This window comes from Sparus aurata, chromosome 4, assembly GCF_900880675.1.
Source record: "Sparus aurata chromosome 4, fSpaAur1.1, whole genome shotgun sequence".
Classification (NCBI taxonomy): domain Eukaryota; kingdom Metazoa; phylum Chordata; class Actinopteri; order Spariformes; family Sparidae; genus Sparus; species Sparus aurata.
In genome coordinates this window covers 38,845,510-38,859,433 of record NC_044190.1, presented here as the reverse complement: position 1 = coordinate 38,859,433, position 13,924 = coordinate 38,845,510, and the positions used below count along the sequence as shown (strand labels likewise).

The 13,924-nt window shown below is 41.6% G+C and overlaps 1 protein-coding gene across 1 annotated transcript; it reads right to left on the bottom strand.

Annotated features, from left to right (window-relative positions):
- Nucleotides 1-544: 544 nt before the first annotated feature.
- On the bottom strand, nucleotides 545-8,345 carry LOC115579672 (CUB and zona pellucida-like domain-containing protein 1; the record flags this gene model as incomplete). The annotated part of the gene is made up of 9 exons (XM_030413252.1): nucleotides 545-1,197; nucleotides 1,281-1,476; nucleotides 2,590-2,689; nucleotides 3,770-4,170; nucleotides 4,265-4,455; nucleotides 5,018-5,076; nucleotides 7,487-7,630; nucleotides 7,745-7,886; nucleotides 8,207-8,345. Coding segments are annotated over 9 exons (1,509 nt in total), but the record flags the coding sequence as incomplete, so codon positions are not given.
- Nucleotides 8,346-13,924: the final 5,579 nt, after the last annotated feature.

Below are 13,924 nucleotides of genomic sequence, written 5' to 3'. Positions count from 1 at the left end.
TTTGTTTCCCCATATCCTTGCCTCTCGTCCGTAACTGCATTTGGGTCCACCTTCCCCTTTTCCATAGTCTTCCCTAAAACCCCGACCTGACAAGGGGGAGGTAGTGGTGGTTTGGCTCATCAGATTCTTAAACATTTGTGGCCTATTTTTATACAAGGCTTTCTGCTATTAAAAGACTAGTTAAAAGGGAACACATTTGAACGAAGAGGCTTTTAAAGGTGCACTCTGTAGTTTTGGAGAAAAAATTAAAACTGAGTATTCTGATTTTTACAATATTAATGAGGTAATAATTTAATCTCATGAATATTGTTCCATAAGTGAATAAACAAGCTGTTCTTAGAGGAAAATAAGTTCCCAGAACACTTATTGAAGTTGGACAGGTGGCAGGGTTTATTACGTTTGTTGTGGCTGAAAAGAAATCGGTCAGAAAAAGACATTTTTTTATTGACATTTTCTCCCCAATCTATAGATTGCTTCTTTGATCAACCTTGAAAATTTAATGGAAGAATGTAGGCAAAGGAAGTATAATGTCCACTCAAAGTTCCTCTGTTTTGTTTCATGGTTTATTTCCCAAAAAGCAAGCAAACAAGTAAAAAGGAATCCTGCATGCCTCTCCTGCTCAGATAAAACACAGAACCCAACCCAAATGCATCATGGTCCTACACCTGCCCTTCAACCTATATAACCTAAGGTACCTACAGCGTTACACCAAATTGCTGAGTTGTAATTTGACAAGTTGCCAATTTGTACATATTCATATATCATTTTGAACAGATTACACACGTAAATTAAGATAGATCATACTGTAATACAAAAAGTAGAAACAGTTGTAAGGTTACATTGAATCCCACGACAGTAAACACAACACCTGAATCGCCAGCAGCTGCAGCACCAGCTGTTCATCCTTCATTTTAAGTTTCATTTAATATAAAACTTTGTGTATATAAGATACATGCATTTGGTTAAAACTGCATTTAATTAGAGACCTGACACCCTTCATCTAAAACTTCATATCTTCAAACTTAAAAAAACAGATCTTATATTCTGCTCACACAGTTGTTTAACTCTCGAATGTGGGCAGAGGTTGGTATTTGACCTTTGACACTTTGGTTTTGTACATGACCACCGCACTGATCATGCCGACAGCTGCAAGAAGACATCCAGCGATGAAGACCAGGTTCAGGTTCAGGTTCATCACTGGAGGAAAGAGAAGCATAATGTGAAACCACTCTCAAACACAGCAGGCGTGCTGTTAAGAAAACACTCCCTGTTCTCATTACCTGGGCTTTCAGCACTTTCTGCTGATCTCTTTAAGCGGAGGGGACCCTGGGAAACCAGGTGCCTTGAAGTCTGGGTGACAACATCTCTCTTTGCGACGCGATGACCACCTGGCTGGGTGGAGTTGATGCATCCCTGTGCACACCTGGTGTTGGGGTTCCCTGCTTCACACATCATGACTGAACAGCTGATGTACACCTGAATACAGGACACGCTGTCATTATCAGACATACACTTCTCTTCTTGTCAAACAACTAAGATAAACAGCTGCCAGACCCCAAATACAAGATCATGCCTTTGGTCAAACATGTCAGCACCGCGTTTATTAAAGATGTGTTTCAGTTGTGATCACCAGGCAACAGATTTGCAATATGAAATTACGTATAAAAAATAGGGCTGTCAGGCGATTACGAAAATTGATCTAATTAATTACAGGATTTGTAATGAATTAATCTAATTAATCGCATTTTAATCTCATATCGGCTAAAGGTGCCCAAATAAAGAATTTGAATTCTAGGACATCACAAAATTGTATTGCATGACTGATCAATTGAATACACTAAGAGGAGAAGATTTGAAATCCACATTTTTATTGAAGTGCGTTTCATAAATGAAATTTAAAAGTAAATGGTCAAGCACATCCCAGCAAACCAATTAGGCCAGGTGCATTATTCGAAAATGCAATACAAATACAATTATATAAATAAAATTCAGAAATAAATTAATAGTCTCAAATAGGCACTTAAGCAGACTCTCAATCCCGACGTGTTTAGCGTTTGAATGATAAGTCAAGCTGTAGCAGCTTCGGTGATAGGAGAATTCTTTTTTACCGCGTTCTTGTTGATAGTCCCGTCTTCGTTCTTTTTATAAATAAACCTGCCGTTCAAAGGCCCTAGCAACGATGTGCTCGCCTCGCTCCCCTGAGTCGCGTCCATGTCTGTTGTCACCCTGCTTTGAGTAGCGACGCAAGTGAGAAGTGACGAACACGTCCGGACAGGTTCCTCGGTGCTAGTGCTACCATGACGTGCCACTGCCAAGTAGCCTACGGGTCATTCAATGGGCCAAATTTAAAATGCTCGCGCATTGAATTGCCACTCAGAATCTCAGAATTAATTGCGTTAATTTTTATAACGCGTTAATTTGCGGTGTAATTAATTAATCTAATTAACGCGTTAAACTGACAGCCCTAATAAAAAATACAAATATAAGGAGGAAATTGTGAATTGGACCTGTTAATTGAGGCATTAAAAGATGATCACGGAGGCATTTACAGTCAGTCCCTCCAGTCTAACCACATAATCCATCCCTCACCTGGTTATTCTGACCGATGAACTTAAAGGCCTCCATGCTGAACTTGAACTGTGTTTGGTTGTCAGAGGTGTATCTTTGAAGAGTCGAGTCCACGTTACACCTTATCAGAAAAAAGGAAAAACGAAAACTTGACAAATGTTCCCTCATTACAGAGCAGAATAATATTCTATTGAAGGTATCTACATGAGGAAATGTAAGTGAAATGTCGACTTTTACATCCAGACAAGGGATGTCAGTTTTGATTTTCCTAATCAGAACACATTCATATTGCAGCAGTGGCGGGTCTCATCCCTAGAGTGTCAATTATAAATTTTTTCTCATGCCCTTTGGCGCCTCATGCGGAACCAGATGCTACCGTTTTCCCAGTGGCGAATCTTCAAGGCCTTCAAGGTATTCAGAGAAGGCCCTGGAATCCCCAGATGAAAAAGAAACATATCTTTTTAATTCTATAAATAAAATAAAATAATGCCGACTTGTTTCTGTAGCTTTCTGTCCATAAACTGCGCATTAAATACGTAGGTTTTGTGTTGGAAAAAGCGAGTTGTGATTGATAGCCGACTGAAATGATGGCAACATGTGGTGATGATACTGATACAGCAGGTTGAGATGATATCGTCGTGGATTTATTGTCAGTGCCCCTTTCAAGACGATCAGTTGATGGAAAGATGGACATTGTTAAAAAAAGGCCACCCATTGCCCAAACACCTCTTTATCTCCCCTCTGTGGACTGAAATTTGCAACCTACTCTGTAAATTGAGTCTGTTCTATGTTCACTAGAGATGCACATTTGTGCCAGCAGGAGTACTGCATCTGCGTCTGCATTGACATACTTGCATAGACCATGTTTCTGGCCTAAAGGGAAGGCTCTGATTGTCACACACAGATGCTACAGAGGACTTTGTCTGTATGAGCAGCAAGGGGTGCGACAAAGCAGCATCAGCGTTTGGGACCCTGGTTTAGAACATGTCATGCATAAGTGAGTCTCTCAGTTAAAAAGAGATAACTATCTATGGGGTAAAACACATTAAAGTATTTAGTCAATCTGTCCATTCATTGTCTACAATTGGATAGATAGACAGAGTCTATCATAGCATAGCATATGCGTGATGAACAAGCTCTCACACTCTCATTCACTATGACAATTGTTGTGTCCTCTGGGCGTACTCATAATCATGCCTACCCATTTTCAATGATGGTGTATTTTGGCCTGGAGTTTGGGTTGTCATATGGTGCAGCGGTGCAGGATTCCACAAACAGCTCGGTGTTGTTGATTGAAGAGGTGGCCTCGATCTGCATGAAAACCCTGCTCCCTATCTCGTACTCCAGAGGGTACGAATTTGGATCCACCATGGTTCTGAATGTGCTGTCAGGATAGAACTCGAACCCGTAGGTAAACCTGCCGTAGCCTTTCTCCCAGACCGTTACGTTCGGCCTGTGCACGGTGAAGCTCTGTGACACATTTCCCCGTTTTGGGTACTGGCAGCAGACCTGCACTTCCAGCAGGTGTTTCCTGGTGATCACATCCGTCCTTCTGTCGACGGTGGTGATTTCATTCGTGAAAATGAGGTTGTCCTCATCTTCCTGCAGAGTATAAAGTCATATACTCAGTCATCATACTGCTGAGAAGAGAAGAGGAGAGAAGAGAAAAAAATGAGAGAAAATGAGCTTGCATTACCTCGATCTGAGTGCCACAGGCATTGAGGGGGATGACAGCGATGACGTGGGTGCTGTTGGAGTGTCTCTGGAGGCTGCAGACGGTGTTGGAGGGGTCATTGAGTCGCAAATGATCCTCACTGAGTCGAGGGAATGAAGATTTCTCAATCTCTACCGTCATCGCAGACTCACTGCAGCTTACATAGGATTTAACTAGGGCAAAGACAAACGTTATATTTGTCAATCATTTATACACATTATGCTGAAAAGGGGTTAGGAATGGCCCGAAGAAAGTGACAAAGAGCTCAAAGCATCAATCGGGCCACCAAATTTATCAGATCTCACTCAGATGGAGCATGCCTTACTCATAAAACACAGGACACATAATTCATTAGGTTTTATAGGAAAAAGTTGTCATCTAAGAGGGTTTAAAAACAACTTCATAAAATGGAATTACTCGAGTAAAGTACAGGCACCTTGTTGCATTCCACCACTGAACATGACTGGTGTTTGTTTTCCTTTAAGGTGGTATTTTTGTGTACAATTTTTAAATATACAATTGACGGTTTAGTTTTGTAGTTAAGTAAACAGGAACACAGCACTTAACATGAATCCAGGTCTTTGCAGCTTTAAAAATTATTCTCTCGTACGTTTCATCTCCAGTATTTGACACCTCAATATAGCGTTCAGCACAATACTATATTGGATGAAGATACATCATTTCAGTTGCAGTTACAGTACAAAATGTTGGTATTAAAGTAAGGCTTGAACTCACCTATCTGATCCACGACGTCCACCACAACACACCTCATCTCAGACTGGTAGATGCTAGACCTGGAAAGCATCAGTAAACACTGTTACAACATTTTAACTGAGGAGGTTCATGTTTGTTACTCATTCAGCTTGGCAGATTTTGTCACTGTTAAAGTCTGCAGTAATATGTAAGTATAATATAAGTATAATATGTAAGAATTTTGGTTTTAAACGTTTGAAAAAATTAAAGTTATCAACAGAACGTGAAGAAATAACAGTTGTTACACTTATGTTACACAGATATGTCTATGTGTTGTCTTGCAGAGATATCTACTGAACAGGGTTGGGTGTTACTGTAATCACATTACTTTTGTCAGTAACGACTTGTGTAAGGCATTACTGTTCTGAACGTAGTAATCACATTACAGTTCTCCAAGCTCGTTCCTTACGTTACATTGCTAGTCGCACGCATCACACACAAGGGGGAGGGGGAGGGGGGCTGTCGATAATGGAACAGTGATTGGTTGGGGTTTGGCACAAGATCTCTTTTACCATCCCTGATTGGTTAGTCGCCACCCGCAAGGGGAGATGGGATAACAATGGCAGCATCAACAACACGAGCAGAACATGCTGCTGCATGCAACTTGCCTGGAGACCCCCCGCTGCGTAAAGCCACTTTTGACAGTTGGAGATACAAACATTAATTTTAATTTGTTGAACATAAGGAAAATAACTTGACTGTAAGGTGCACACTTTGCCCGTGTTGGAAACTTCTCTCCACCGCTGCTAACACTACCTCAAACTTAACGAAGCACCTACAGAGACAGCACGCACACACAAAGCTTGTTGCTAAGGAACCGTGGAGCAACATGAATGTAACGAGTAATGCAACAAGTAATGTAGCTAATTACTTTCTTCAGGGAGTAATCGTGTAATGTAAGGCATTACTATTTTTGAGAGTAATGTGTAATGTGTAATATATTACTTTTTTGAGTAATGAGCCCCAACACTGCTACTGAGGTTAGCATGCTAACCAGCTAGCTCCAGCCTGTCCTATCTTGTAATACCTTTGCAAACTAAACAGGAGTTTAGCAGGAGAAACATTAAAGCTCGGGTCTGTAATGTTGTTCAGAAATACATTTTGTTATACTGGGTGAAATGATCCTGCTATCTGGAGAATAGTCAATACATTATGTATTCAGAAAAAGGAACAAAAATAGTCAGACCTCTGTGGCAGCTGCAGGACTGAGAAAAATCTGACCAATCCGTGCTATCCGTGCCATCCGGCCCGGACAGCACGGATTGGTCAGATGCCTTCATGTCTCGTTCTGTCCCTCCCTCCTCCGCGCGTGCACACGTTACGTTTCACTGATGCTGGAAATATTCAGCACACTCCTCTGCAGAAATACGGAGTTGCAGGAGAAGACGTTCATTTGGTTACAATGTCAGAGAAAATGCAGCCGGCGTTACTTGTAACGGCTCACCCCGCTAAAAAGTCAAAGAAAAGAAAGCTTGAGGCAGAAAAGGCTGCGACGAAAACGGCTCTGGATAAAGAAAGTCGGACCGAGTCAACATCGGTGCAGCGTTTGAGTGGTGGAGACAACTGGGGCATGTGAAGGGCTTGAAAAGCGATGCAGAGGTTGCTCTCTTTCTGTTGGACAGGTAATTATTTGTTTGTTTTAGGGGGATTTGTTATTTTCATGAAATATGTGAGGTTTGCCAACTTGGCTACGTTTGTAGCTCATATTAGCCCAATGCTAACGTTAGCTTCTTTGTGTGTTGTTTTTAGCTATGAGAATGGCTAATGAGTCGGCCCAGTTTCCACTGGATACGGTCCACTACGTTGCAGCTCCGATCCGGTTTTGTTCTGCCTTCCGGCAATCCCCACCGGTTGCGGTTTGAGTCCGCCACCGCGCAGTACAGTAGACAGCTGGCCTCACGATGCGTGCTAATGTCAACACGGAGTGTTTTATTTTGAAAAGTAACCGAATGTAGTTTGTTATTTTGGCGCTTGACTTCCTGTCTGCTCCGTGCTAAATTCAGCGGAATTGCTGCGTCTTGCTCCGGCATCTCCTTCTCCCTGCTGAGTCCCCCTAACAGATGCGCGTTCAAGTTTGTGGGGGAGTCGCTTTGGACGGAGCACTGACGGGATGGGGGGGTGGAACTCAGAGGAGGTGCCACTTTCAAATCTTGCTAGCTCTCCAAGATTGTAGACCCTAGCTTTAAGTGGGTACTCATGACATGCTGCCTCCTTTTTCTTTGGAGTGACCTAGCTAAGACTGAATCCAGACTTTCCAGTCTTAAAAAAATAGAAAAGTAAGATTTAGTTTGAAAATGCTTTTTGACACTTTTTGAAACTTTTGATACACGTTTTCCTCTGACTTAACTATTCAATTCATTATTCCTTATTCTTAAAATCTTGGCAGTTTGAGAAGTTCCTTATTTTTTTGTAGCTTTTCTAATTTTCACTTTCTCTCAACTCTGAACTCACCCTGCCATGGCTTCAACAGCAAAGCAGATTGAGAAATAATTTCCCAGTTCGTCCGTGATGGGTGTCCACCTAATGGCAAAATCGCCATTTGTGGTCCTGTGCTTGCTGATATTCAAGGGCCCACTTATGATGATATCAATTATTCTGTATGAAAACAAAAGAAAGAAAACACAGACTTCTTTAATCTGATGTTGTTTCACCTGCTGATATTATAAAAATGTTTTCTCTGCCACATTGATCTCGTTGATTCTTACTTACGTTGCTGATGAAGCTTGTGCTTTGACTTTTATCTCCAGTTCTTTGTTGATCTCTGCCTGGATGCGTACTCCATTTGCAGGTGTTGGGGGCAACAACCTTGGCAAGTAGAGCCCCTCCTGACATGACGGAGCAGGAGAGTCCACTGGAGTAAAAAAAAAATAACAATAAAATTTAAAAACCAAATGTAATTATTCCACTACAATTTCTTGACCAGACAAAAGTTAACTGAATAAATTAGAAATTAAAAATGTCAATAATTAAAAACAAACAAAAAAAAAGGTTTCTGGTTAAGCTTTTCTGGCAACCAGCATGTGTAAAATTACATATGAGGATGTTTCCTGAGCTGCAACATGCATAAACGTTTCTACTCAATGTCAAAGTTTATATATAAGATGTCAAAGAATAAAGATTTGCTCATTAATAATGTCGTCAGAAAATAATGACAAGTGAAACCGGACTTACCCAGAAAAGAGAAATGCAAAGGTAGTTTACTGAGAGGAGCGCCAGGGTATGTTGTGGGGGCAGCTGTGGTTGTGGTTGTGGGTGGATGTGTGGTTGTGGTTGTGGGTGGATGTGTGATTGTGGTTGTGGGGGCAGCTGTGGTTGTGGGTGGATGTGTGGTTGTGGTTGTGGGTGGATGTGTGGTTGTGGTTGTGGGTGGATGTGTGGTTGTGGTTGTGGGGGCAGCTGTGGTTGTGGTTGTGGGTGGATGTGTGGTTGTGGTTGTGGGGGCAGCTGTGGTTGTGGGTGGATGTGTGGTTGTGGTTGTGGGGGCAGCTGTGGTTGTGGTTGTGGGTGGATGTGTGGTTGTGGTTGTGGGTGGATGTGTGGTTGTGGTTGTGAGGAAAACTCTAGTTGTGGCTGGCTGCCACCACCACCACGGGGCTGTAGTTGGAGCTGTGGTTGTGGTTGGCTGCCACCACCACCACGAGGCTGTGGTTGGAGCTGCGGTTGTGGTTGGCTGCCACCACCACCACGAGGCTGTGGTTGGAGCTGCGGTTGTGGCTGGCTGCCACCACCACCACGAGGCTGTGGTTGTAGCTGGAGCGGTGGTAGTTGGCCACCATGCTTGTCTCTTTGCCCTCACAGGCAGTGGCGCCCTGTAGGACCAGGATCCATCATCGTAGGTCAGACTGATGCTCCTTTTCGGGAAGTCCTCCACAACCATCTCAAATCCATAAACTCTGCTGCTGTCAGCAGGGGCGGAGCGGTAATTTAATGTGCAAGAGCCCTGCGAATGTGAACAATTGCTAGTTCAGTTAGGCATCAATCAATTTATCAATACGTTTCCTCATACGTTGTTTATGGATTTGTTGACTAACCTGATCTAAGTCGAAGCCTGAAGGTGAGGTGCACGAGCTGCACTCCACAGATCTGAGACTTCCATATCTGCATCGAACGTTGTCACCGTCAGGATCAAACGACGGCAGTTTGTATGTCCGTGGACAGTTTTGGGGCACTCTTGAATAGAAACATTAACAGTTAGAAAAGGCCTCCTGCAAAGTGCGTCGGCCATGTTGACAGTTTGGTACAGTGACACCGCCTGAACAAACCACACACAGAACTGTAGGAAAATTCAGAAATGGGAACTTGGATGAACACGCAACTGGAAAATGGAAAACTTCTCTCCATCATGCCCAAAGACCACCACTCTTTTGCCAAATGACACAATATATACATGCAGGGCTTGACGCTAAGCTTTTTTCCAAGTAGCACTGTGCTACCATGCTGAAAAATTTAGTAGCACACAACATTTTTTAGTAGCACAATGAAAATTCAGCAATTTTGGTAAAAACGTCATTTTCAAACAAATAAAGTACTTATTTAGCCTAATCCTAACCCTGTAGACAAATGTTTAATGTTATAACTGGCTCTTTTAAACTGGAAGAATGTCCCTGCTCCAGCAGTCAACATAGTCTGGTCCTCCTGACCCACTTGGAGCTAAGCAACCTCTCTACGGCTGGACTTGGGTCATAGCTCTCCAGTGGAGGCCCCTCGAGGCTGATGCGCATCAGGTTCTCTGTTGTGGACATGGCCAGGCTGCTTCGTGTGGAGCTTCACAGCTACAGTGCCCCGGCTGACTCCCAGTGTCCAACATAACATTTTTTTTTTCTTCCTGGCACGCTTGGCCAGTAGATTCAAGTTTTACTGGCCCCATGTGTAATTATTATTATAAAATTAAAATAACTGTTTTTCTGGAAAAAAAAGACTTGTTTATAAACTGAAATTGTTCCCATTTAATTGTTTAGAGAGTCTGTCCCTGCAAAATCAGTATGATCTGGCAGTGGTGGCAAAAAGTAATAGGGGTTTGCGTAATAACAAGTATTAACATTTCAAAATTGAAATTACAACATATTTAATATTTTGAGATGTATCATTTCTCTCACTCCTATAATTCTGTTATCATTTTTCAGGTGATTGATTTTCTGAAAGCACTGTACAAACAGTACCATTAATTATCCCAAAGTGGAGGGATCAGTATACCTGGATCATTTTTTAAAGGCACCTATAATAACCACACCCTGACATGTAAATGTGACATCTGTCTTGATTCATTTAATTTAACTTAAAATATGGAAAACTGACTGCATAATATATGAATCAGAAACAGAAATGCTTTACAGCAGCTCCCATTCAAAGTCAAGAATATGCATAATAATAATAATAATAATAATAATAAACTATATATATGCTTGTCTTGCGAGTCTAATTTATTTTGAAAAAACATCAAGGAAGAAGACGTGACCACCGACACTGCACGTTTTTCTTCTTCGCCTTTTTCACGTGTTGTGCCCAGAAGGATGCCAGAGAATTCACAGAGAAGCTGGAGAAGTTTGTGACATTTTCATCCGGATTTTTGTGAGGAGGGAATTAAACGCCTGTCCCAAATAAACACCTGGTCTGTTAAGTGATTGAAACAAATAAACGCCCGGCTATTATTGGGTATTTTGCGGTAGTTCCCGCATCATCAGCACGAGCTGAACAATAAAATCAAACACAGCAAGAGAGGCGGGACTTAAGGCAGAACAGCCAATCATCAGCCGGTCAGTCCCAAAGCCGGTGTCATGTTTGAAGCAGCAACAGGAGAGGGAGGGGGAGAGGAGGCAGCTGCAGCGAGCGCAGACACAGAGCGGCCGGAGAAACTGAGCGACTGTAGTGAGGCGTTTGTGCAAAACTGCGGATAACTGGCAGAAAAAGTGTGGGTGTTTACTGCTCAGTGCTCACGTAAACAGCAAAACGGTGCATGTACTACAGTTCTGTCGGAGTCGCACTGATGCGACTGAATGTAATTTTCTATTCGCACTGGAAATAATCAACTCGCAAATGCGAGCAAAACAGTCGCACTGTCGAGCCCTGACATGTATGTATTTTGATGTTGATAAAATATATTTCTATATATTTTTCAAAGCCAGTTATTTTTATGTGATTGTAACATTTTGTAAATGACTCTGCTGGCAGATCTTTTGGTCTGTAGGAAACATTCCCAGTATAAATGCTTGCAGTCTACTTTTTGCTTTCATCCCAATTATTTCAGTATTTTTGAGTTTTTTGACACAGTTATTTGGCTGCCACAAGATATCTTCAGCATACTACCACTGGGAGAGCAGGACATCTCCCAGGTTCTTCAACAAAATTAGACTAGAATAGAGACTAGAGTTTAACTAATCTGTTTCATGCTCACTGCAGGGAACTTACCGTAGAAAAGGTAGAATGGCGATGTCTGGTGATCTGTTTGGTTTTCTAGTGTCAGATCTTGTTCCCAAATCCACTGAGGTCAGTTGAGACCAACTGCTTAAATGGTTTCGGTTTCGGACCCAACAGCAGCTGGATGCCCTGGTATGTGTGGAAACAATACTCTTGATTAATTATGTGCAACTGGGTGAGTTAAAGTAGGTTTGATGACTTAGAGGAATCTTCACAAATTTCACTCAATATATAAAGAACAGCTACAACAATATTAATATGATTTAATGAAACAAAAACTCACCTCAAATTAAAAGGTTTGTCACTTGGGACGATTCTTGTTGACACCGTCTCAGTTTCACACCATTGGCTGCCCCACCACACCGACCAGGGTGCATTGTTGCTGTTGTCGAGTGTGCCACTCCGAAAACTGGTTCTATTGCCACAGTTGCCACTGTAACAATACTGGTAGAGGCTGTACCCACATCTAGTGAAGGTATCCCGGTGGCGAATGTCAACCTGTTGAAAGAGATGAGATGAAGCAAGTGTGCAGGTGGAGATGGTTGGTCTGCTGGAGATACAGAACCGTTTTAAAACAGTTTCAGAAATTTCTCTATCAGCCTCTAGCAGGTCTGTGTTAACAAGGGGGTTTACGTGAAAAGTTCACTGCCTAAGGTGGAGTCAATTTCAGAAAACCTAGAATATTCTTTATCATTGTTTAAAGTGTTAGCATCATCATCAGCGTCAAAATGGTGATTCCTTCTTCAGTGTTCTCTTTCTTCATCTTAGGGAAGATGTGGAAGTCTGAGGGGGTGAAATCAGCTGAGCAGGGCCATCAGCAGTGTGGACTGTGGGGCTGACTTCCAATTTTCAAATACCTGATGGCTGCGAGCTCCGTGTTTTGATCATTTCAGAGCAGATATTTCAAACCCTTCTCCAGTTGTGATTCGTTACATAAAGACAATAAGAAGAAAGAAAGATAAAAACAAAGGATCATAAATCAATAAATATCTATAAAATACTATTATTATTATTATTATTATTATTTCTTTTATTTGAACAGGGACAGCGCACAGTTCAAAATTAACCCTGTAAAAAACAAGGAGAGATTCATTGCACTGGGTGCAATGCTATTTTCCACTCACGGTCCCTGGGCAGGTAGATGGAACATACAACGAAATTACTAAGAAACGTTTATGCACAGTTGGTCAACATTTTGAATCAAAAACGAGAGACATTGGCTCTGAAAATTTGTATATGTTTTTAATAACTTCCTTGAAAAATGACAGAATATTTTAGGTTGCTTTGGTATCGAAACAAGATCCGTATCAGTGGGATTTTTATTGTTTCAGAGAGGAAGATATTTATCAGAATTCTGATTTTCCTTCTGAGAGAAAGTCTGAATTCTGACTTTAGGCTCAGAAATCTGCAGATAAAAGCAACTATTCAGATCTTTTTTTCTGTGGCCAATATCATTTTCTATGTAAAAAAGTCTCAAGGCCACTTTGAAAAATGAATTTGACTTCTGACTTTTTATGTCCCCAGAGTTCTGCAGAAAAACGTTTTTTTCTCCCATTCTTCACAGGTGGTCTTAATTATCTTCTGCAGAATAACAACAGCAATAATAATACAAATAAAGTGATAAAATACATTCACATGTTGTCTGTATTTCATGATATGTCTCATTAAAAGTTGAATCACTCACCCTGTGGGAGCCATCAGGGTTTCTCCCTTTGTAGGTGAAGGTCGAGGTTGAACCATAGTGATGTGATGCTGAGGCCAGCGAGACCAGGAGCGGCAGAAGCAGGATCACCAGTGTGGAGGCCATGATGCTGCAGACTCTCCTCTGTCTCCAGATTTGTCGCCTGCAGGGTTTTTATATACACCTGCTGGAGAAACTGACAAGCAGTCATGTAAGTTGAAAAGGTATGTGCACCAAGTGTCAGAACAATAGTCCAGCTGCAAAACTGGTTTCATCAAACAAACAGACTGATTAAAATCAAAATGTCTCAGTTTTCCCATAAATGAGAAACCTGTTTGATACCTTATTGTATAACAAGCCGGTAATCTACACCTCATCAATCAGAGGTGGAGGCAGAGGCATTCAGGTTTTTGTTTCTGTTCTCTGTTTCTCTGCTCTGACCGGGGTGAGGGTTAGGACTTAAGATGTGAATACAGTGATGCTGGAATGAGCCCCAAAACCCAGAAATTAGTTTTGCACGTCCAGTTCCGTCGTCTCAAAGTCTGAGACTTTTTATTCAGTTGAACTGTCTGAAATAGGGTGTGTGGGTACAACAAATTATTTACATGTTTGTTTCTACAACCTAAAATCATAATTGAATGTCCCATAGTTTAATTATAAAGCTCTTCATGTGTTAAAAACAAAAGTTGTACATTGATCAGTTTATGGAAAACCTGGATAGTAATTGTGTAATCATCACCAACAGTAAGACTCTTACTGTTGGTGACGTATAAGTCATATGACCGTGATGTCGT